Source organism: Ahaetulla prasina, chromosome 1 (genome assembly GCF_028640845.1).
Source record: "Ahaetulla prasina isolate Xishuangbanna chromosome 1, ASM2864084v1, whole genome shotgun sequence".
In the NCBI taxonomy this organism is placed as follows: Eukaryota; Metazoa; Chordata; class Lepidosauria; order Squamata; family Colubridae; genus Ahaetulla; species Ahaetulla prasina.
Window position 1 is genome coordinate 196787478 of NC_080539.1, and position 26698 is coordinate 196814175.

The window sequence follows — 26698 nt, forward strand, 5'->3', positions numbered from 1 at the left end:
GAAAGGGTCAGATTAGTTTTATATTGCAGTTTTTATTGGTTGTTGTTACCCACCAAAGTTCATTGTGTGATGTTAAATGGCTTTATCATTTCAATAAAAAAAATATACTCTGAACTACATTGCCCACTAGCCTTAGCTTTTACTCCCTCCTGGCATTTGTAGATGATTCCGAAACTGTAAAAAGGAGCCTTTTTTGGGGGGGTGGGGGGTGGGGGAGGTCATGTAAGGGATCTTTGTTACGAAGATGAACAGAAGAGGCTCTCCTGAAGAGAACTAACAGGAAAGGGTCTTCTTCAGGCTATGGAATGCACTTTGCAAAGGGGTGTGTTTGGTTACTACTCTTCCAGTAATTAGGAAGATGAAAAAAAACTGCTTCATTTTTTGCCAAGCTTTTAATTGTTAATTATTTTAATTAGCTTTGAGTTTGGCTTTGATTTTAACTGTTTCATTTTATTATAGTATTATATTTTTATTGTTGCACATTCATTATGTGGAGGGAGGACCTCCCCCTAAAGATACTGCTCACCCAAATAAAGTTGCCAACTAGCAAAACTGCAAGATAAAATTGTTTTTCAAATTTCAAAGTTGGCTTAAATTTAGCGTTTCAGCAGGCAAACAGCAAACTCCACTATCAATCCATCAAAAAGGTTAAGTTCACATGTTTACTTCAGTCTAGACTTAACAAAATTAAAAAGAAGCTATAAATGTATGCATGCATACTTACATATATATTTGTTTTCTGAGGTTTTCGCGGGTGTTTGTATGTAGGTCTTTGGTTATTCGGGTTTTCTCCCGCATAAAATTTTACGCGGGAGAAAACCCAAATAACCAAAGACCTACTTACATATATATATATATATACATACATTAAATCACTCTGCAGAATGTCTACCTTTTTTTGGTAGGCATACCAGTCCATACTAACCTCTCATTACAATAATGGTCAATCCAAAATAGACTGGAGTATCAAAAGAGGGCAAACAGTAATGGGATAAATAAGCAAAAATAATGGGAAGAAAAGCATGCACAGTAATTGATAAAAAGTCTTAGATGATTTTCATATAATGGTAAAAGTAATAAACTAAACGTGATTTCTTAAGAAATAGAAAAGGAAGAGTCTTACTGGAGTTTATTTTTGTTCAAGAAGAGAAGAATGAGATAAAGACTGGCCTTCCTTTATGCTTTATGTTTAAAGTATTTTTTAAGAATCAAAACAACAAAGAGGAAATCAAGAGATTTACATTTTTTCTGAGATGGCAGTTACTCCAGAAAAAAATATTTTCTGAACAGTGACAGACTTTTCTGTCACTTTATGGACTGTTTAGGCAAGGCAACTTCTAATTATAAACAACTGTTTCGCAGTAGATCATTCGCAAAGTAACACATGAGAAATTATGAAATATTTTAAACATTTCATCCTTGCATTTTAAAATATAAGGTTACCTATTCTTCAGGTTTAATACAATTTGATATGTATTGTATGGACGGTTTCGGTGAGGGATGAACTGGTATACAGATGGTCTTGCATTTTTATTCCTTCATTGCTTCCTTGTTTCTTGCTATGCATATATGATGAAGGAGACTAAAATTGTGATGAAATGTAAACTGTTATAACTGAGCTTTCTGAACATGATTGGCTGAAAGAAGTGTAGGATGCACACCTTAGAACCATGATGGCGAACATGTGTAGCCATATCAGTGGGCATGTGAGCTCAGCTCCAGTGCACATGCACGCACTGGTCAGCTGATTTTTGGGCTTTCTGGGCCCACCAGAAGTAGGAAAACAGGCTGTTTCCTGCCTCCAGAGGGTCTCTGTGGGTGATGGGGAAGACCAGTTTTTCTCTTTCACCGGGCTCCAGAGCCACTCTTGGAGTCTGGGGAGGGCGAAAATGGCCTGTTTGCCAACTTTCGGTGGGACTGCAAGGCCCATTTTTTGCTGTCCCCAGCCTCCAGGGCCTCTCTAGGAGTCTGGGGATGGTGAAAACGGCCTTTCCCACTCCCCTGGAAGTCCTCCAGAGGCCAAAAACTGCCCGTTTCTGGCATCCGGAGGACGTTGGGGGGGGAGGCTGTTTTCACCCTCCCCAGACTCTTAGAAAGGCTCTGGAGCCAGGTGAGAGAGAAAAACAGGCCTACCGGGCCATCGTGTGCCAGGAGCAGGGGGGGTGTTATGTGCGCATGCGCAGGGGTGGGCCACATAGAATTATGGGTGTGGGCACATGCGCGTGCCCCCCACCCCCCTCCTGGCATGTGATGGCAAAAAGGTTAGCCATCACTGCCTTAGAACCACATCACTGGAAGTCATGATGGGAAACAGTGAGAAGCATGGTGTGGATCTTTATCTAGATGAGCATGACTTCCAGGTTTGTTTGTTGTCTTTGAAGTAAGAGTAGTATATGGACATAGTAGTATTACAGGTAGTCCTCAGCTTATGGCCACAATTGAGCCCAGAATTTCTGTTGTTAATTGAGACAATTGTTAAATAAGTTTTGCTCCATTTTACAACTTTTCTTGCCACATGGTTGTTAAGTGAATCTGGCTTTCTCTATTGACTTTGTAATAGAGCCATTTTAACTTTGAACAGTCACCAACAAATGGTTTTAAGTCAAGGACTAAATAAGCGACTGGATAAATCTATTGAGGAGGAAGTTGTATGATACTGCATGTTAACAGAATGAAAGCAATCACTCTTGCTAATAACAAAAATTACCAAACTAGCATTTGAAAAAAATCATAAATACTTTTTAACATTAAATACAATCAATTTATATAACCTCCTAATTTAAGTAGTACTATGGTACATTATACTGATTGTGTCTTCATCTAGATAAGAGAATTCCAACTTCTTATTCTGATTGTCAAACAATTTTGTAACCTCATAAAGTCTTCATTAAATTAACATTTTCAACTACTTAATAAACAATGATAGTTTTCCACAGAGTTTATTTTACAAAGAGTATTACCAGTTCTCGGGGCAGAAAGGTTTCTTCCTGGCGAGCAATGACCAGGGAAACTATCTCTCCTTGTTTTGTGCTTCTCAGGGTAGCTACAAGTTCTTCTTGAGTTTTGCCACTGATATCTCTACCATTCACCTAGTAACATCATAAACGAGCAAGTTAGCAAAAATTGTTAACAATATATTGTTAAATATTGAGCAATTTAATTGACATAGTATCAAATTGAGGATTAGGGACCAAAACCATCTGAGCCATCCATCTTGCAGATGTTCAAAGTTTCTTTCTCTTCTTTAGTAGTTGACCTCTATATCAACAATTTATATATCAATATATCTACTGATATTCCCTGCAAGAACCAAAATACCACTTCTATCCTCCAATGAAAGAAAGCACAGGGTTATTGAAGGGTTGCTTATGGTTGCATTGGATGAAACTCAAGGAAAATGCTGATGAAGATGTAAGAAAGGAGCATTAAATTTGCCTATCAACAAAGACATACTTCAAATTATTTCACACCCAAGCCAGATGTTGTCACAAAGCTTAAACTTGAATGTGATTTCTAATTTTGATTTCTCTCAACAACGTCATTTTACTTAGGTATGATTTTACTTCATCCAGAACTGGAGATTGATTACCTTCCCTGAAAATAAGATCGGGTCTTATACAATTTTAGATGCATTATGGCTTATTTTCAGGGAAATAAATGCATCCATCAGGCTGACAATCTTAAGCGGGGTTTATTTTTGGGGTAGGGCTTATATTATGAGCATCCTGAAAAATCATGCTAGGGCTTATTTTCCAGTTGGGTCTTATTTTCAGGGAAATACAGTATCTATTTGCCTTTGCCAAATAAAGTATGGTGAATTGCTAAGAAAGTGTTTTTCTAGCTGTAGCATGCTAAGTATACTGTAAGAAACTTGCTTTTTCCTTGCTTTGTGCTTCTTTTCACGTGAGAAATATATTTAAAAAATATATCCAAAACCTGTTTGAATATTGTTGGGAAGATTTTATTTTACAGAACAATTGTATCAGTTTCAATAGATCCAAATAATCAATATCATCCAAAATGTCTGAATCTAGAAAGCCATAATTGGTTGAACCTTAAAATTAGCATATTTAGGAGGAATTTTACATCTCTTAGAGGTAGGATATCCAGGTAGCATTTATTACTTCTGAATTCCAAATTTCCAATTTTGTTCAGCCAAATTTTAAAAGCAAAAATGGGAAAGTATCATGAATGTAAGCATAGACTTTGAATATCTAAGAAACCTGACCTAATCTTCAGATTATAGAAGCTAAAAATTATCTAGGGCAAGAAGATGATAATCTTGTTTTGGAAAAAAAAATGCAGTAAGCAGTTATATTTGCAAAACTATATTTGCAAAAATGCAAGTAAATTGGTTATTATGAGTATTTTATAATTCACTTGAGCCTATGTTTTACATTAAACAGGTTTGTATCAGTCGAAAAAGCATCATGCAATGGCCCTCACCAAATACTGTGTTTAATTCACTTAATAGTAAGATATTTGCTGAGGAATAGATTTCCAACCTCCAGTATTCTGTCTCCTGAATGCAAACGGCCATCTTTAACTGCTGCACCTCGAGGCAAAATATTCTTTACAAATATAGGGCCAGGACCGTGTATGGAGGAGTCCCTGGTGACCACTGTAAAACCTAGTCCTTCAGGTCCTAAAGAATAGAAGAAGTATCTGTAAATATGAGGCAACCAATAACTAACAAAAGGCTATTCTCCAAAGCTTTAATATTTATATTAAAAGTGGGTTTGTTTTCAATTATGTAAGGATAGTAGAATCCATTCCTTGTTTTAGTGCTGAATTAAGACATCCTGTTCAGCTTTTCTGTGCAGCAACAAAGTGTTTCTTTCATCTCATTTCTTCAAATTCAACATTAATTCTTTAACATATGCTTGCCCACTTCCATTCTGTACATTGTTCTTATGTAAAGCATGCAGTAACTCAATGCTTAGTCACATATTACATTAGAAAAGGTCAAAAGAACAGAAAAAAATATCTGGGATTTTCTAAGCTGCATAAAGAATACCCCACCTTTATTACTTTTATTAAGGCAGCAAATATATGTAATACTCCTTCCTTCTATTAGTTTTCCCACAACACCCCTGTGAGGTGAATTAAGCAGAGAGAGAGAGGGACTGACTGACTGAAAATCACCCACTTGGCTTTCATGCTGAAGGTGGGATTAGAACATATACTGGTTTGTAGCCTGGTATATTAATCACTGGACCTAATTGACTAATTTATTACATTATTATTACAGTGTGCAGTATTGACGTCCAAATGGGCCAAAACACTTTAGCTCTGGTGTAATCTATTGATAGTTCCTGAATCTATTGGTGGTTCCTGAAAGGAGCTTTCCTTTCTCTTGGACTTTTATGGTAACCTTGTGGACTCCAAACAGTGTTTGCTGAGTCCAGGAGACACTGCAGAAGTGGCAACCACAGGCTAAACATTTCCATAACTGAAATGAGCCTCATGTGGCTATTGTGTAAGTCTGATGCAACAACAGGTATAACTGCAGTGTCCACACTGTATCTGAAGCATCTTTGCTAGCTTTAGATCTCAGTAGCTTAGAGCAGAGTCCTAACTTAGATACAAAGCTGAAAAGGAAGGCTTTCTTTGATAAAAACTTGACGGATTTTTTTTAGTTCACCTGAAGCCTAACAGCTCCAGCCCAGAGTTCCATGGGCAAAACCTTTTTAAACTCATTTGGGGCAGATTTATCTGAAATCTGAAATATCTGAAGTATGTTATGGAATACAGCCTGAAATTGTTTTTCATGGTGATCTCTACATGCAGACTTTGCAAGGAGTTCTTTGCGGCCAACACCTAGTAACAACATACACATAAGCATAAGACAGAAGGAAAGAAAGAGAGGAAAAAGAATGCGACACCTCCTTAAACTGTTTTGCTCCTAGCTGTACACAGAGTAAGTCCATGATATATTTTTATGGAATGTGAATAATTTTAAGTGCAAAGGTTTAAAGTTTGGAAACTGGTGTAGTATCAAATCTTTCTAATTGCTAGTTTATGCATTATTTCTTTATTTTACTTTCTTGGAGTACTTTATGGACAAAAACATTGAAATAAGTAGAAACTGAGCCTTTCAAGCCATGGGTAAACCATTTAGTGTTTAAGTAAATAGTCAGCTGTGTCAGACTTATCCACAGACTACCCTAATCCTCAATGGAACATTCTCAAGTGGCCTTTGAGAAGAAGTAAATTGTTGACCTTTTTAATCTGACAGATGTGTGGCTTTGAATTTAACATGCAAATATCTTGTTGCAATAATTCAGTGTGTTCAAACTTCAAACTAAATTCTCTTAATTCTGTTCTGTAATATGATTTCAGGAAACACTGGTTTAATGTAGAAACTGAACATTCTGAACGTAAGAAAACTTCTTAAAACCTTAACATCCAGTATTGTACAATGGAATACTGAAAATTATTCAACTAAATCTTATCAGTACAGCGGTATCAAGTTATTATTTCATGTTATTGTAACATTCCAGCAGACATAATCTTTGTTGACTGAAAATAAAAATAACTTTAAAAGTAAAGGAAGTCTAACTGGAAAGATTTTTACATGCAATGTCTGCTATATACTGATACCATACCTGTTTTTTTAAATACCCCTGGATACATGGAAACTATTATTTACTAGCTGCCTCCCACGCATAAGTGCTCACTTGTTTCTGTTTCCAATAGCATGCCAGCTGCTTTTGCAATGAATAAGTCAAATTTATACATCCACATCAACCATATGTAAAAAAAAATCATATTTGGAAACAACTCATCACCATTACCCTTTTTGAGATCAATCCTTATTTTCTTTGCATTTTTCTTGCTGCCAAACCCCATCAATGGGGATAAAGATGGTGATGGAGGTTTCCTATTAATTCTTGAGAAGTTAGGACTCTTGGACAATGCATGTGTACCAGTCTCTAGATCGTTTGCTTCAGAGAAATCTGGGTCTTTCATCATCGGCTTTGGATGGGCTGCAGGTGGAAACTTTCCTTTGGAAATATGCTCAGCTTTATTTGGGGAGTACAATGGTGCGATGACTGACTTTTCATAGTGTTCACGGCCATATGAAGGAACAACTTCCAGGACGATGTTCTGAGATTTCATTGCTTGGCGGAAAAGATCTTGTGCTCTTGGGGAAAAAGAAACATAAAATAGTCTGAGCAATTAAGCAGTGTGACTGCTTATTAATTAATTAGTTAAACATATATGCTGTTCATCTTACCTAGATGTGACTCTAGGTGGTTTACAACCAATAAAACACCAATATAAAATATTAAAACTATAAATAGTAACACCAAAACTGGTTAAAAATTGACAAAGAGGGAAAGGAAGGGAGCAAACAGAGAGGAGGTGGGGTGTTATGTTAGTCCATTATCCATGTGCGTTCCTCCAGCACATAGGACGATTTTCCCTCCCTGCACAAAAGGAAACAGACCTCAATCCAACATCCCATCTAATTGGAAGCTTTTTAGCCAGTATCCCATTGATTTTCTGGGGAAACCAGGAGGGAAGATGGCAAATGGAAATCACATGATCACAGGGCACCTGCATCCAGTTGTAAACCTGAACACATTGTCATGCACACAAAATGTGGTCATGGACGGGAGGGTGGGGGGGCATAATGCTTTCCAATAGAGATATAAAGGATCCATTCTGAGGCTGCCGTGACTGTGAACTGCTGTTAAATGGCTAGTTGTAAAATGGTGACTACCTGCATATATGGAATATTACTAATTAATCAGTAAAAAAAAAAATCACTTTATAGTGCTTATTATGTCATTTATAGGGAGCAAGATGGCTCAGTGGTTAAAGACACTGAGCTTGTCAGCTTATCAGCTTGGAAAGCTGATATCCCAAGTTCAAGCCTTGAGTACCATGCGGTGGGGTGAGCTCCTGTTACTTGCTCCAGCTCCTGCCAACCTAGCAGTTCAAAGGCACGCAAATGTGAGTAGATAAATACCGGTAGATACCACTTTGGTGGGAAGGTAACATCATTCCGTGTACTTTGGCACATAGTCATGCTGACCACATGACCATGGAAATGTCTTCTGACAATGCTGGCTCCCTCAACTAAGAAACAGGGATGAGTATCACCCCCTAAAGGCAGACTCAGCTGGACAGGGGAAATGCTTACCTTTATCATTATAAGTCATTTATAAAATATCTCTTCTAAGATTGCTTTGACTACATATATTCTGTACTTGTATTTGTACACATATATTCAAACTTCAACAGACAACGTTAGACAAAATTTGTCTAAAACTCCTACTAAGATAACTGCATATGAAAAATGAACATACATCCTGTGAACTTTAGGAATAATAAAACAGTCTAGTTTTAAAAGAAATGCAAGTAATTTGGATATTGTTGGAACAAAAAATGGAAAACGGCCTTAAAAATAAATACCTAATTTTCATGAAATAAAACTAATGAAGAGTTTGTTAATTGAGTTCTTTGTGTTTTAAAAAAGATGGATTAATGATGTTTATTATTCTTTATTAAGAACAATCTTTGAAGTTTTTAGATTGATTACTAAAGAAATATTACAAAAGACTAGTAAAATGTTCAGATTAAGAAAAATGATTTGAGTATATAGCAACAGGAAATAAGCATGAAAGCCAGATGGGTGACTCTGGGCCAGTCAATCTCTGTCAGTCAAACTCACTTCACAGGGTTATTGTGGGAAAAATAGGACAGGAAAGGTAGGTTGGTTATGTTTGCCACCTTGAGTCATTCATAAAAATAATAAAGGTGGACACAAATAAATAAAAAATACTTTTGTTCCAGGACATCTGTACTCAAAAAATATTAGTACTATATACTATAAAGAAAGAAAAAAGAAATATCTAAATTATTTTGTTCAATTGTTTAACTTTTGGAACTTTGGATTGATCTTCAGTGAACATATATATTTTTTTAATCCAAGAAAAAATAAGGAAAGTGAAGAAAAACTTACTGTGCAAACGTTTTATCTGCAAGTTCAATATTGTTAATTTTCACAATGCATTCATTTTCATAGAAAAGTCCATCCCGCTTAGACCGGCTATTTTTCTCAATACCACGGATGAAAAGTCCTAAAATCCTAGAGGAAATGTAAAATACATTTAAGTGAACTTTAAATCATCTGTACCAGGTTGTGATTCAGAATTTGCTTCTGTGCTCTTTGAAAAAATAGATCATTTTCACAGATTCTCCTTTTCCCTTCAGGCCATTGAGTATTTACTTAATTCACTGTATCTGTGCAAAATAATCTGATATGAATTTTTTCCTACTTTGTGAAGCATCTCTATACTGTATACAGAATGCTGGGGAGCTGCAAGAATCCACTTTGCCTAAAATGCCAGTGTTGGGGCAGAATATTATGATGTAGTATATTTTATGTTTCTCCTTGACCCTCTATTTTAAATTAGAAAGATGTAGATGGGAAGAAGCAGGTGGACATTCAACCCCAACAAGATGAAGTGGCTGTGGATTCAGGCTATTGGCTGTTGGCTGTTGGGAAAATTCCAATATCAGGTCTGGACAGAGGTATGATTTCTAAGAAAAAAAGTGGTGTGTAATCACGAGATGTCCCTGACTTCATTTCTGCCAGAGGAGATAGAAGGTGAGGCTTTTGTTGATTGACTATAGTCACTCAACACTCTTCATCTCATGAATGAACTACAGTAATGTTCTCTACATCTTAAAAATGAAAAAAAAAATGAAAAATCCAGGGGTCCACCTGTTAAGAGGTACAATGCACTAGTAATAAAGTAGGGAAGCACATTAATTGTTCATTTGTTTACAGGTGTACTTCAAGGTCATAGTGATCACTTTTAAAGTCCTACATTGTTGGAGTCTGGCAATCTCCAAGATTGCTTGCTCCAAACAGAATTTCCCCATCCAAACTTTGCCTGCACATAGAAGAAGAGCATATAGAGCATATTAGCAAATGTGTATTATTTTAGAACAAAAATGAAGAAATTAGGAATCTTTAACCATAGAAAGGACTACTGTTCTGAATGGGAGTCTGTTCAGTGATGCATCTGAGTATTGTGTCTGCCAATACACTTAATAGCTAGAGAAACTTTTCTGAACTATGTACAAAGAAATATTTGTTTTAATATCTATCTGTGATGCTGAAAGGCTGTGATGTTACTTTAAATTCTTTGAAAAACTTCTTTTTCTCCTAGAAATTTCAACTATTAAATAAAATCTTCGATCTTCGGACCTTCCGTCGTGAGCTCAAAACATATTTATTCATTAAAGCGGGACTGGCATAATTTAGTGATGTATTTTAATTGGGGTTTTAATATTTTTTAACTTTTTAATTTAAATTTTAATAATCGGCCTTTAAAATTTGCTCTTTTTAATTGTTGTTTTAAACTGTATATATCTTTGTTTTTACTTTGGCTGTACACCGCCCTGAGTCCTTCGGGAGAAGGGCGGTATAAAAATTTAATAAAATAAAATAAATAAATAAAATAAATAAAAAATCTTTAATTTAAAACTATGCTTCCCTCCATCACCTGTAAATACATTTGTAAACATTCACAAAAAGATATAGAGGATTTGGCTCCTAAAGAAATCTGGATGAGATAAGCAAATGGTCTTTATGAATGCCTAAATTACTTCCATGTGCACTTAACATTCCTACTGATTTCCTCTTCCAGTTCCAGAATTTTTGAGTTTATCAGTCTAGTTAACTTACATGAGAACATTTTGAAATGCAGGGATATTGCAACAGGCCCAAGCAGTAAAATTATTGATGCAAAAAGTAATATCCAGTCTATACCAGATGGTTAGCAAAACCAGTGAAAATCCAGATTTACAACATTTAAAGTCTACTGGATATAGTTGTGATGCAGAAGTTCAGTTTATATATGTGGTAATTATTTTCCTAAAAAATAAAAATTCCTCAAAAATAAAAATTCACCTGTTTCTAGAACAGGTGTAGTGCTAATGCAAATTTACATGACACAACTGGCCTTAGTACTGTCACGCTAATGATACTCATTGCTACTTAGGCCATGACTGAACAACTATTTTTATTTGCTCTGATTTCTTACATTTTGGAATTACAGTTACCTGTGTGCCTACCTACTTATTTTGTTCTTTGGATTATCTATAGATTGCCTTTAAAGTTTTATTAGAAATATTAAAATACCTCACAAGAAATAGAGATATTCACCCCTAAAATGTTGGCCATATCGTTGTTATAATGAAAAGCTATTTTTTTAATAAAATAGCTTTTATTAAAAAAAAATGTACTCTCCATGCTAAAATTGGGTTCAAAATTATTGAGGAAATTTTGAAAACAATAGCAGGTTTTTGGGTTTTATCAAATGACCCAAACAGTCTAATTAAAAACCAAGGCTAAGACTTTTTAAACTATTTATTATTGACAAAGTTGTAGGATATACTGGGAAGTTTATTTCAGGAAAAGGCAATGACAAACCACTTTCTATTGCCAAGAAAGCTGCATGAATGTGTCACCAGTAGCATCACCAGGAATCTACATCATTCTTTACAAAAAAAGTTCATCAGCTCAACCTCAATCTGAATTCCATGTTGGGGTAGGTGACAGAGGTGTAACTTCAGCTATCACTTGGCCTATTGGATTCCACATAGTAAATCTCAGGCATGTCAGTACATTGTATACAGAGATTAAAGCCACAGTCTGCTTTTTCAGTCCTTGTCCTTCCAAGCTGATTAAACTGTTCATACCAGACTGGCTCTAATGTTAAGGGGATCATCTTCGTTGGTTTAGCAGGAAGAGAATGTGTTTCGCTATAAGAAAGAGACAAATCAGAGAAAACCTATCCATAATACAAGGGATCTGAACCAGTCTCAAATTTTGCACCTCCTGGAAAGCAAATCAAAAGAACTTTTGCCTTGTAATCCTGTTGCATGTGATAATCTTGATTATTTAAATTACCCTTTCATCTATGCTTACCTTGGTAGATGATCTATGTTGAAAAGCGCAGGGTATAATCCTGCTAGTTTTGGTTCTGGTCTTTTGTCATTGGCTATACCCAGTAGATGATATTGGAGGTCTACCTGACAGACTTCACTAGAACAATTCTCTAGCAAGTATTTTGCTATCACAATGAACAATCTGTATAGCTGCAAATCAAGTCTTTTTTAGGCTCTTTCAATATAAGGAGAGAAAGCCTCTCTCTTTTGAGAAGTTGGGTCATCCTCCACCTACAGATGGTTTGGGGAATGAATATTAGCCTTATTAAGGTGAAATCAGCAATCATACTCACAATTCAGCATCTAGAACATAGATCTTTAAAGGTGCTTCTCTTTGGTCAGGCTTTTAATTGTGAATGGGTTTTAACACTAATTTTAATTCATGCTTCCAGGTTTATATAATGGAACCTTCACTATTCAATAAAATAAGAAGATTGTGATTTTCAGTATGTACATTGTGTTAAGTATATACTGGGGCTGATATCTGAGGGAAAAAAAATCTGATTAATTTTTTTACTGCTTTGCTTCTTCATAATGGAAATTCCTTACCTTCCACTTAATGATGAAAAGTATGGTACCACATGTATCCCCAGTGGGCCTCCTTCCCCAGGTATCTCTACGATTCTTGTCACACCACTAAAAAAAAGGGGGAAAGCATCAATTATCTTCAAAAGAAAGCAAGACAAGCAGAAAGATTATTCTGACCTTGTAAGAGGCACTTATTGTACCTCAATACCTTTTACCAATCCCTGAAATAAATGGTCATTCTTAACAACTTGCAATTCCGTAAGACCATCCCTTTAATAGCCAGATCATAAAGTTTGTTCTGTATACTCTATCAGGTAGATTACACAGTCTCTTCAATATACTGGTAATTGCTAAATATGCCTATGAAAGCCAGTTTGGTACAGTGGTTATGGTATCTACTCTAAAAAGTGAGAGTCCATGAGTTCTAGTCCCACCTTAGGCACAAAGCCAACTGGATGACTTTGGGCCACTCACTTTATCTCAGCCCTGAAGGAAGCAGCAATGGCAAACCACTTTTAAAAAATCTTGCCAAGAAAACTGCAGGGTCAGCCCCACTGACTGCAGCAAAAAACAACAAAGCCTATGCACAACGAAACTGGATATCCACGTATTGGAATAATTAATATTCAAATTGTCCACATGAATCAAATTTGATTTATTAAAAAACCCATAATGATATATGCTACAAATGCAAAATGTGCTACATGAATTGGACTGTATTTATCTATTCATGTTTTCTTTTTAGATCTATTAGATTCTTAGATCTATTAGGAATACAACAGGATTTTTTGTGTTCTATAATAATAGCAAAAAGAATAATCCTTAGGAAATGGAAAATACCATAACATAAATGACTAGATTTCAGTGATATGTGATTTAGCAATTTTGGAAAAAAATATTTTTACTTTATATTACTTTATATATGTTTGTTTGAAGATGGAATAATAAACCAAAAATATTTGTATGGTTTTTTTAAAATTGATATTTGGTTTTTTTAAAAAAAATTCTAGAGGAAGAGAAGGAGAAAGAGGAGGGGAAGATGAAAAGGACATAATACTTTATATTATATCAAATGAGACAGAACTATAGAACCACAGACTCCTGCTCCACTTGTTCTACCCCCTCACAGAGAGCTGTAGAACACTCAAAGAATCCATTTCCTGTTCAATATCTTTGTTATATGTTTAATATAAAGAACAAATCGTGGCTTGTTGTTTTTTTTTTAATGTCTATGTAGCCTATTCCAAAGCTTTTAGAGGGTATATCTATGAAGGTAGATCTATACAAATAGTCCTCAATTTATGACCACTGCTTCAACAACTTTCAAAGGCTTGTGACTGGTCCATGAAGTTATGGCCTTTGTAGATTCCTTGTGCTCATGTGATCGCAATTCAAGCACTTGCAACCAGTTTGCAATTACAAGGGGTATAGCATCAAATGAATGTCATTTGCGAACTTCCGTGCCAGCTTCTCACGAAGTCAAGTCACTCCTGCTGCTTTTTCACCCACACTCTGTAGCAATAACACTTAGATTTATATATCACTTCCCAGTGCTTTACACCCCTCACTAAGCAGCTTACAGAAACAGCATATTGCCCCCAACAATCTGGGTCCTCATTTTACCGACCTTGGAAGGCTGGAAGGCTGAGTCAACCTTGAGCCAGTGAGAATCGAACTGCCAAACTGCTGGCAGAAGTAGCCTGCAGTACTGCATACTAACCACTGTGCCATCACGGCTCATAGCACCCATTTATGCCAACCAACCACCAGCTTGTGGCTCTCTCCCACCAGCTTTCTTTCTTGGGACGCATACCTCTTCCAAAGACTTGGCCATGGGACCTTCTCACTTAATGACCCATGCAGTCCTGGGATGGCAACTGGGATTGATGTCAATACGTGATGTGGTCACATGATATCACACTTTACAACCACATCACTTAGCAAAGGAAATTCCTATCCCAACAGTCAACATAACCCAAGGATTTTTGGGATGTATTAAAAACACAATATCATAAGATGTTTTAAAACTGACTTGTTTCAATAGAAAATAAAATAACAGAGGAAAAAGAGCATTATGCTTAGATTTGTGCCTACATGTTCATACAATATTTATTGGTGTATTTGAACTATGCCTGTCTATTGGATGAACACTACAGCTGCTGGCATAATTTTTTTTTTAAAAAAGTGAGGATGGGGAATGGGAATGGCAGAAATAACCCTTGGAATCACCTTGGAGACAAACATACCATAACAAGGAATATTACAGAACTGGTCTCTTTTGTTTCAAAGAACAAGGCGAAAATTCTCAGAAAATTCTGTAACGTGTAGTGCTGGCCTGGCTCACCAATCACACCAGTCACACTTTTCTACTTCAATATTTACTTATTAAACAATAACTTTCCTTCTCGGCTGAATTAATCTTTAATACTTTTGAGGAGACTATAATTGTAAATTATAACTGGTATCTGAGCATGCCACAGTATTCAGATATTCAGTTCAGCATTCTTACAATATATCAAGGCTTATAAAAACTGTCACAAATAAATGTGTGAATCAGCCTCTGCTATGAACAAAAATTGTATAGAATTCTGTTACCTAAATTGATGAAATTAAACTAATTGCAGTATAATAAAATAATTCACACAAAAAAGGCTAAAGTATGCCATGCTTCAGGAAATCAGTAACCTTTATGCATATTATGTACTACTTTCTTTCAGAATTCTTTATTTATATTTTTGAAAAAAATGTTTAAAAGAAAGGAGGATATATATTCTGCTTACTGTTTTAAATAAGTAGCCACTTTAAAAATTGCTGAGAAGTGGAAGGTCCAATTCTGTACTGTATAAACGATAATTGGAAAAAGGTCTAATTCAAATGAGAAACCCAGATTTCTTTATTGAGCATTTGCTGTAATTTAGGAAAATGCTAATCATTTCACAAATGAGACTGACTTAGGTTAGATTCATTGTAAGGCAGATCTCATATCATGTCTCTCCATGAATGAACGTGAATAAATATAAACTGCAAACTAAGATGGAGGCAGCAGTCTAGAGCAGCATCTTTCAAGTGTGGTCTGGGAGATTGTTGGAAATCCTCAAGGCCTTAAGAGGATCCAAGCAGTTAAATAAATAAAATTTTTAAGATTTATCAGTTTTAATTTCTCAAACAAACAAAAGCTCTTTGGAGTACTCCAAAATTATTAAGCATGCAAAGGGGTCCTAAAACCAAAATGTTTGAGAATCACTGGTCTCAGGTAAGGCAAAGAGACAGAAATAGAAGCAGATAATAAAAGAACAGACACCTGGGGCGGGAGGGTAGCCTCACTGTTATAAATGGATTGTACTATGCACTAGCTCAAATGTAAAGTTTTTCTATCCATTTTCCTACTAACAAAGTGTCTTCAGGAAGCTGCATTTGGAGAGCATTTCCCTGGATGGTGACACATAAATACTTTAAATCACAAAGAAATGCAGGACAGAATCTTCTTCATCAGCTGACTCCTAATATGACTCAAAGATACTATTTTCCTCTGTGAATTGCTGGCACAGGGTATTGATGATATGTCACGATTTCTAAATTTAAATGGCTACAGCAGGCTAGTTTTCTTCTTACTGACTCAGGAATGTAAGATATGATTACATCACATTCCAGTAAAATTAAACAAGGAGATTTATTTCCTCACAAAAATACCATTCCAGTTACTAGCTTGAATTTAGAGAGAGAGAGGAAAAAAATCTCTGCTGAGGAAAAACAAATAATTCTGAGAAAGATAAGCAATGAACCTTCTGCATTGGAAATTGTCAATAACTGCTACGTTATAAAATGTATTGCAAAGTTCAAACTTATTTCTACATAGTTAATAAAATATACTGTATACTATTGCATGGACTGGTTTGCCAATAGCTTCTATTTGTGCACAGGATAGTACAATTTTCAGTATTATGTGTCTGAATTTACATTTTCTATACATCCTACAGTATGTAATTTGAGAAACACAAATTTGTCCAGTTGTATCACTCTTCTTGATTTGTTTTGAAATGTTTATTTGCAACCGTAGGTTTTAGCAAAATCACTCTTCTCAAAAATAATGTATTTTAATAAAAATGTTTCAATATTGTATTCAACATGGACTTCATGTCTTCAAGGAAAAATCCATTATCCTTATAGGTAGTTTCTAAGTAATGACTAGCTGTAAAATTTCATGAATATTCCTTTTATATTTCAAAACATAAAGCTATAATTTCTTAGATCTTTGGATATAATAAATATTATAGATTTGGATATAATAAATATTATAGATAAAGTGATACAAGATTATTCTAATTATCCTAAATTATTATCCTAAGTTTGGGATGTAAACTGCAAATACAGTAATGGCCTGTAGGTTTATTTTTTAAAACATATTTAAACATTTACATATACATTCTTCCTAATATTTTTCCACAAGTGGAGGGTCTGTTTTTTTCAAGTCAACTGAGTGTTGATCCATTGGTTGTAATAGGAATTAACTAATCCAGGGGTCTGCAAACTTGGCTCTTTTAAGACTTTTAAGACTTTTAAATGAGACTTTTAAGACTCCCAGCAAAGCTGGCTGAGGAACTCTGGGAGTTGAAGTCCACAAGTCTTAAAAGAGCTAAGTTTGCAGACCCCTGGACTAATCAATTTGTTCTGAGACTAAGATTGTGTGATGGAATCTTGTCCATGTTCCCAGGACGGAGGGAATGTATTCCAGAGGAGCAAATCACAGCAGAGTTTGTGTGAAGGAAAAAGGGTGAAGATGGCACCTCCCTTATAGTTTCCAGAGTATATATTTTATTTTTATTTATTTTGTCACAACAGTATATATAAGCATTGACATGTAACAACTATATAATATATAAGCATATATATGAGCATTGGTGACCACCTTTAAAGCGCTCCATGGCATAGGGCCGGGTTATCTACGGGACCGCCTACTGCGACCAGATACCTCTCACCGACCCGTGCGCTCTCACAGGGAGGGACTCCTCAGGGTACCGTCAGCTAGGCAGTGTTGCCTGGCGACGCCCAGGGAAGGGCCTTCTCTGTGGGGGCTCCCGCCTCTGAACGAGCCCCCAGGACTCCGTCAACTTCCGGACCTTCGAACCTTCCGTCGCGAGCTCAAGACACATTTATTCATCTGTGCAGGACTGGCTTAGATTTTAAATTTTACAGGGGTTTTAAATTGATTTTAATATTTATATTTCTATTTTTAATAATAGGGCATTGGAATAAGTTTTTTAAAGATTATTTTAATTTTGTATATTGATGTTTTATATGCCTGTGAACCGCCCTGAGTCCTTTGGGAGATAGGGCGGTATATAAATTTAAATAATAAATAAAATAAATAAATAAGTATGTAATAACTATATTAATTAGATACAATGAAAGGGAATAATAGGACAGGAACGGTAGGCACATTTGTGTTCTTATGCACGCCCCTTACAGACCTCTTAGGAATGGGGTGAGGTCAATGGTAGGCAGTTTTTGGTTAAAGCTTTTGGGATTTTGAGAAGAGACCACAGAGTAAGGTAGTGAGTTCCCAGTGTTAATAACTCTGTTACAGAAGTCATTAACTTTATGGGGCAAGTAGTTTGCTTTAGTTTGGTAAGATGTTTATATGTGAGGAACAATAAAGGAAACTAGAAGAATCTCAATATGTCTTTCTTTTGGAGCTTACCATATCTTGGGCTGAGAGAGAGTGACTGGCCCAAAGTCACCCCAGCCAGTTTTCACGCTTAGGCAGGGCTAGAACGCACAGTCTCCTGGTTTCTAATCTGGTGCCTTAACCACTTGACCAAACTGGTTCTCTTTATTAAAAATGTTTTTTACAGCATATATTTTTCCTAGATTAAAATGACGCCAATCTCCAATAATGCCGCATTGCTGTATGTCTTTAAAAATTGTTAATATGTTAGCAGCAGATTTTAATTTTAAATTGATTAATCAAAAATATTACTGGACTCTCCAAAAACATACTTGTAAAAAGGGTCATCAGGTTTTCTCTGTTTGAGATGCAAAATATTTAAGACTCACTGACCCAAATGATATGGTTTTGTAAACTTTTGAACTTCTCTGGAGTAGAATTTTAATGCATGTAGGTTTATGAGGAAATCCCTAAATGTTAAATATGCTAATGTGATGTTGAATTATATATCAAAATTCTAGAATGACTGTCCATGAGGAATTATGGTTATACCAGGCATGGGGGAGGGGGGCAAAAGAATTAAACCGAGAAATTGGGAAAGTGATCATACATTAAGAACTGGCTTTTTGAAATGTGCAACTTATCTGTTCTGGAAAAATACAATATTTTCTACTAAACAAAGGATGAAGTATTATGTATTTCAATAATACAATGGCATTATTAGGTGTCTATTTTTTGTATCTCATTATAGTATAATATAGTATTATATGGTAGTTTTTATAAGCCAGTAATTATCCGTATGTTTACTATATATGTTTGGTTTTTAATTCAACTCTTTCATAACACTTTAATATTATAATTGTTAAATTTTATTATGGACATGAAGGGGGTTCATGTGAGGGATCAGGTTTCCCCCCTCTTTTTTTCCTTTGATCATTTAGTGGAATTTTATTATTGAGGTAAATTCTGATATTGTGTTTATATTTAGTAATCTTCTAAAATAAATAAGAATCTTTGAGGAAAAAAGATGAAGATGAAAACTACTCAGTTCAAAACTGGGCAGCATTGACTTTAATTGTGCATCATGGGAGCACTAAATACAATTAATGCTTATAGAAAACAATTTTATCTATAGGTTCACAACAGAGAAAATTGTGACATAATGCTTAGCATATAAATGCCCACACTTTTCAGGTAGAGACTGCTGCATTCCCCATCTTTTACCTGGCAGTTCTAGGAAATTATTAGCCAGAGTTGATATTTCAGCATGGAATACATCAGAAACAAAGAGGTGATATAGACCTAATCAGGAAATTGAGTCAATCAACACAAGGCATTAGCTACTGATTAAATCTACAACCCTGCAGGAAATTAAAGTGACAACAAAACAGGAAGAGAAGCTGATGTGGTCAAGTATGGAATAATAAGTGGTTGTCCAGGCAAATACAGGCATCACAGAGAGGCTATAGAAGACTTTCAGGGAAATACCTCCTACTGAGCCAAGAGTCTTTGTGGAAAAGATCCAATTACTACATTTTCACAGATATAACTGAAAAGAAATACACTGTTATTCCAACTTAACTGCAGCAGGGGATATTGTCAAAAGAATGCTTTGCAACATACACTATTATTATATTGCTTCACACAAGCAGACAATATGAGCAAAAATAGATCCTTTCTTTGCATTTTTGAGATTTAAACAAACTAACATGGAAGATGCAGGAAAACTGTTGATAAAGCTGAGGCTTCTCTGGACATGAAGATGGAAACTAAGAGGGTAATCGTATTTTCAAAGAGTAGAAGATCACCAATTGGGAAGAAGTTTGGAAGTAGAACATTAAGGGATGACTTGTATGTGAAACTATATGAAATACTGTATTTTTCGAAGTATAAGACACTCCAGACTATAAGATGCACCTACCTTTTTTGGTGAGGAAAACAAGAAAAAGAAATCTGCCTCTGCCTCCCAACAATTTTGCCTTGTTGCAGCAAACAGCCTGCTTTACTTTCATTTTTGTTTTCAGCATAGCTTGATTAGCACAAGAAAAAAAAATCTGCTCCCAGCAATTTACCTCCTTGCAGCAAGCTGCAGGGGCCCGTGCAGCAATAGGCAATGGCAATCCTTGCAGCCTAAAACAGCTGAGATAGGAGGCTGGACAATCAACTTGTGCTAATTGGGCTGTGCTGAAGCTGAAATGGGCTGTTTCTTCTTGCTGCCTGCTGCAAGGAGGTAAATTGCTAGGAGGCTGAGGCCATTGGGTAGGGGCCAGTGGGTGGGTGGGGCTATATTTGGTGTATAAGACACACCCAAATTTTCACCCCCTTTTAGGGGGGAAAAGTTGCATCTTATACTCCAAAAAATACAGTACTTTATTGTAGTTATTAGCCAGCACTGATTTTCATGTGTGAATGAGCTATTAGAGACTACTGGTCACTGACAAAAGCATAGGCATAACCGGTACCAACTTAAGAAAAATACTTTTTAAATAGACTTCTTTCATATATCCACAGCAAAAGGGTCAATTGATCATGCATGTGTAAATGAGCATTTTATTTCAAGATACAATAAAAATCAGTGCTAGTCAAGTTTCTAGGTAAGGAGGAAAAATCCAAAACAACCACTAAAGCTATACTTCTATAAGAAATAATTGAAAAATCAGAGAATAAGCAAGCTTTTGAATTCTTCAGAAGACTTCATCAGACAAGCCATTAAAGAGAAAAGTGGGGGGGGGTGTTAGAGAAAATGTAAAAGGAAGAAAAACCAAATTTGAAAGATTTTAATTTTTTAAATAATATTTCTATTATTATAGCTTTGTTTATTAAAGTAATATACAAATTTAAACTGATTCAGAAATGGTTTAGCCTGGGACACTATAGAAGATAAAAATGATAGTGAATTAGAATTATCTGTGATTATTAGAAAATAATAATAATAATTATTATTATTATTATTGTTGTTGTTGTTGTTGTTGTTGTTATTGTTATTGTTATTATTCATCACACAGCCAGATGTTCAAACTGGGTTTGGCACTTTTGTCTACCTATCGAGTCCTTACCAAGGACCTGGGACAGGCAAATCTGGATGATTGACGATGTTACAGATATCGTCGCAGGATGCAAAGTGTTCCAAGTAAAGCCCCTTTCTGCAATTGACCGATGGTAAATTTGTCAATGCCTATTATTATTATCTGTTTTATTCATTAAACATGAAACTCAGTCAACTGAACATTTAAAAATGCCATAAATACCACTAATTGGTGCTAATGGTTGATATGGGTTGCTGTCAGCATCCTATGTATCAACTAAGTATATCTATATGTTCTGTAGATGCAGAATATGCAAATAATTCATTCAGATTTTTTTGCAATTTCCAAATCATCCTTCAAAATAACTTACCCTAATGGATCAATCACTACCCTATTATTGTTTTAAATATATAACTATAAATACAGTGTGTCTTAAAACATTATTATTGTTTTCCTTAACTTGCTTGGCATATTTTTCTCTCTCAGTTTGTACACCTTTTTATTTTGTCCATTTCAGAAAAGGGCCATTTTAATTTCCATAGTTTGGTGGCGTTGGTTGATTCTTTCTTATACTGTAGAATAGAAGCCACTCAAGTCTCAAGTAACCTACAGGAATTATGTAAAGTTCTGGCACCTTGATTTTCCCCATTAGCTTCTTTTTCACCATATCCCACATGTTTACAAATATTCCCTTTTTGTAGTTAAACGTAATTGTGCTGACAGTTTCTTATTTATGTGTATTCTATGTGTAATAGGAATTGTGTCATTTCCCCCCCCCCTATTTTTTCCACATTTGCCATTCATCTGACACTAGATTACAATTACTAGTTGGGATTTAACATAGGGTTGTCTCTCTTCCTACAGCTGTTTTCAAATAAGTGAAAATGGTAGGTCCTTACTTTGGATTTGCATCATGACATTGAGTCCTAAGTTAGAGGCAATTGAACCCCAAAAGAGATGGCAATACAGAGGCTTTATGACATCTTGAAATTCACCAAGAGTTAATATTTTTAAACTGTAAGATTTCTACAGTCCTTTACTCTAATAGGTAAAAAAATGCTTTTAAAAGGCTCTGACGATCCCAGCTGAGTTGCCTGATCGCCAGAGGCTCTTGTTTTCTTTTAAAAGCATTTTTTTGCCTTTAAAAGAAAAAAAAAGCCTCTGACAATCAGGCAACTCAGCTGGGATCGTCAGAGTCTTTTAAAAGCATTTTTTCACAACCTCTTCGGCCAAAGAGGTTGTAGAAAAAATGCTTTTAAAAGGATCTGACGATCCCAGCTGAGCCATGCGATCATCAGAGGCTTTTTTTTTTACTTTTAAAAGCATTTTTTCGACTGAAGAAAAAATGCTTTTAAAAGTTTAAAAAAAAAACTCTGCTGATCCCGTGGCTCAGTTGGGAATGGGGGCGGGAGTAGGGATTTTTTCTACCAGTTCTCCAAACCACCCACCGCCATCACTACTGGATCGGGCGATCCAGTCCGAATCGGGAGCATTTCACCCCATGTTAAACTAATATATGTATAAATTTGCATTCTTAAAAGCAAAAATGTATAGACTTATTTGCATTATAGAAATAGAGAAAAAAAGAAATAGAAATGGATTTTTTTTTACCTGAAATTAAGTTTTGTTTTTTGAGATGTCAGTGTATCATTATGTGTAGTGAAATCCCAGGCTTCTGAAGATGATTGTGCTGAACACTAAAAGATACAAACAATATGCATTTTAAATCTGTTATATCAACAGTATCATATTGAGGAATGAAGCTGTAAAAAAAACCCCAAAATAATGAAATACCACATTGTTCTTGACCAGGTCCTCCATAGCTCTCTTATCTTATCTCTTATGGCTACCTGTGGCCTTCCGGGTGCGCTTCAAGGTTTTGGTGACCACCTTTAAAGCGCTCCATGGCATAGGGCCGGGTTATCTACGGGACCGCCTACTGCGACCAGATACCTCTCACCGACCCGTGCGCTCTCACAGAGAGGGACTCCTCAGGGTGCCGTCAGCTAGGCAGTGTCGTTTGGCGACGCCCAGGAAGGGCCTTCTGTGGGGGCTCCCACCCTCTGGAACGAACTCCCCCCAGGACTCCGTCAACTTCCTGACCTTCGAACCTTCCGTCGCGAGCTCAAGACACATTTATTCATCTGTGCAGGACTGGCTTAGATTTTTAGATTTTTAAATTTAGAGGGGTTTTAAATTGATTTTAAATATTTATATTTTATATTTATATTTCTATTTTTAATAATTCGGGCGCTAGAATAAGTTTTTTAAGGATTATTTTAATTTGTATATTGATATTGATGTTTTATATGCCTGTGAACCGCCCTGAGTCCTTTGGGAGATAGGGCGGTATATAAATTCGAATAATAAATAAATAAATAAATAAATAAATAAATGATAGTTATACAGAACTGCAGAACTAAACATTAACACTGATGTTTAGATATTTTACCTGATATTACTGTATTTATCCCCATTCTTTATGAGACAGCTGGAAACACTAGAAAGGGAAAGTTACTCATTTTTTTACCCTTACAGAAATTATTGAACCTGCATAGAAACATATCTAATGCACTTATATGGAAAAAAGGCTATATTTTGAAGAGATGCAATAGCGCCAGAAGCAGAAATCATGCGTACTTAGGTTATGAAAATATTGTGGACAGCTTAGATGAGTGAAGATTAATATCCAAAACTACAGCTTACCATTAAGAAAGGTATTAAAGTAATTTAAGTAATATGAAAAATTTATTGTATCTAGAAAAAAAATCTTAAGGAATGCCTCCTTATAGTCATTAGTATTCCACAATAAATCAGTATGGTTAAAACATAATACTACATAAATTCAGAAAATGGGAAATATACTGGACACATTTCACCTAATTCATATTTTGTTTGACTGTCAATTATATGCCCCCATCTGGCTTAAATTCTTAACCTCCCTTTCGGAAGAGACAAGCCACAGACTGTCATGTTTCCTCCTGAGCTCAACTGTACATATTGTAAGCCAGAAATGCTAAATTTATAACTAAGACAGTCAACCTACGAACCCAATACAGGTACCCTGCAAAGGAGATTCATTTATGTGATTACTGTCTCTCTGTATTAACCCACTTGTTTTTTATCACTTTAATTCCTCCTTTCTATCTTATTCTGAAATTAGATTAATATTTTTTATTTTATGCTTTATTTTATTTTATTGATAAGGTTGTAAGATTAGTCAGTCAATAAACTATCTACCAGTAATTCATTACTTTTAAACATGACTGTTATTTATCGAGTTATTTGATGATCTGGAATCTTATCTTTCACAGATCTTTGTTCTGTCTCACAATGAATAAAGTGGAAGACACTAGCTAAAAGCAAAACTAGTGATTTCTGCATAGTGAAGATTTCTCAGGCTCCTATATAACTATTTTAGGTTCTTAATAATCCCATATTGCCTTACATAATGTAAGCCGCCCTGAGTCTTCGGAGAAGGGCGGGATATAAATGTAAATAATAAAATAATAAAAAAAATGATGTTTTAAGATCACTTTGAAACATTTGATATATAGAACCCAATAAATTACTGAGGAAATGTTCACCAGAAGAAAAGGAAAGATGGAGAAAATGGTCTAAACTGGGATGGGAATGTTCTGCTTAAGCATGCCATGGCTTTGCATCTTAGGTGCAGAATAATTAGAGTTTGAAGGAAATAAACCACATAGGTCTTCTTACATTGCCTAGGGAGGTTTTAAAAGAAAATCAGACAATTATTCTTCTCTCTCGAAACCATTGTCATAAAATAAGGAAGAGTTCAAATTTGCAATTAGGAAACGAAGAAAAGGTATCAAAAGTATATGGCATCAAAGAGCTAATCTGGTTTCCATCTGAACTTCCCCCAAAACCTTCTTCCCTTTGCAACTCCTAAACAGGTTTAAATTTATCTTGCCCTAGCTAGATAGAGCTCTACACAGAAGCAAATATGTTAGATTTATATATAGATAAATCTATAGATATATTTAAATACATATATAGATACATACACACACTTACACACATACTGTTGTGTTTCAAGTTCTCAAGTTCTCAAAAATAATAGCCTAGGATTAGTATTGAAGAGGGAAAATAATCCCAAACCTTTCTTTCTTAAATGAGATGCTAAGGAAATATAAATTCAGATTTTACTCTTGATCCTCCTTGCTCCAAACACTGGAACCACTATGTACAAAACTATTCTGAGTATATAACAACTACCAAGCTTTAATTGAAGAAAGTATGTACAAATATGCAATATCAGGATGAGAAAATGCTGTCATTTCATAGAAAGAATAAGTAGCATGCTGTCCTTTTTATATTAACCCCATTTTTCAGTACAAATGTGAAATTTTAAGGCAGTAACCTATTGCAACACAAAAACACTACAGAAACATTTTTTCATTAAAACAACTTAAGTGTTGGGTTTTGATTCTTTGACAGCATCAAAAGAAACAAACCTGCTGCTGTACAATTTTCTCATCTGTGATCACTCCAGCTTTGACTGTGCAAATAATAAGTGTAACATGGTAAATTATCTGAGAAAGAAGAATGCCATGCACAGAGATGATATATTTATTTTGAGTTTATTTAAATAATTGAAAAAAGTGCTGTGAAAAACAGGTCCTTCAATTTGGAACAAAGAAGGAAAGCAAAGAAGAGAATTTTACACTAATAAAGATAATATCTGAAATCTATATATCTGGACAGTCTTCGACACTCTTATATAAATCAAAGACTCTTCCAACGCCTCACAGGTACTGAGATATTTCAAAGCAAAAAAGTTTATGAAATTTGTCACAGGCGCAGACAGAATGCTATAAAAGAGACAGTCTCACCAATACATGTGATTAATTACTACAGGGGTCTAAGTCCTATTTAGTTCAATGGAATTTATTCCTCATTAAATGAGCATAGGATTGTAATATTCATGTAAAGAATATGAAATAGGTGTCACTAAAAATTATGATATAAAAATGATTAAATTGGAAAAAAAATGGAATAAAGGAAAGAAGTTTTTAGTTCCTCTGAACTTTCCTTCCTGTTTTTCTTGTAAATTCTTCTACCAGCTGATTTATTCAATTTAATTTAAGTCATATAAAAACAGAGATATGGGCATATACAATACATATATTTAATAGAATTGTGTCAAAATCAAATTTATTAAAGTACATGTTCTGTTTCCAACAAGTAGAACTTCTCAACATCTAAAGGAGAAATTGCATTGGGTTATGTATAACAAAAAATATATAAGGTTTGACCACCTCTTTACATTTTGGAGGTAGGAGGCGGCATGTAGAACCCTTAAAAGTTCCATCATTTTATGATATTAATTTATCATCTGCATTACTGGATTCTGGGCCAACTGCAGTTCCTGAACCATTTTCAAGGCTACCTGATATATTGTGTGGCAATAACCAACACTAAAGTTTGCAGTTATGGCTCAATCTATCCCAGGACTGTCTCTTCCAAGTATGGGTGCATGTAA

General features: G+C 35.2%; 1 protein-coding gene across 3 annotated transcripts in view; it reads right to left on the reverse strand.

Moving 5' to 3' along the window:
- PARD3B (par-3 family cell polarity regulator beta) overlaps positions 1–26698 on the reverse strand; it is a 603755-nt gene that overhangs the window by 380595 nt on the left and 196462 nt on the right. For all 3 annotated transcript variants that reach the window (XM_058186680.1, XM_058186671.1, XM_058186683.1), the window contains exons 5-10: positions 22804–22889; positions 12523–12609; positions 8975–9100; positions 6798–7147; positions 4506–4645; positions 2961–3089 (exon numbers count right to left, since the gene is read on the reverse strand). In XM_058186680.1, coding sequence (XP_058042663.1) covers positions 2961–3089; positions 4506–4645; positions 6798–7147; positions 8975–9100; positions 12523–12609; positions 22804–22889 — 918 coding nt within the window. The remainder of the gene's footprint in view (positions 1–2960; positions 3090–4505; positions 4646–6797; positions 7148–8974; positions 9101–12522; positions 12610–22803; positions 22890–26698) is intronic.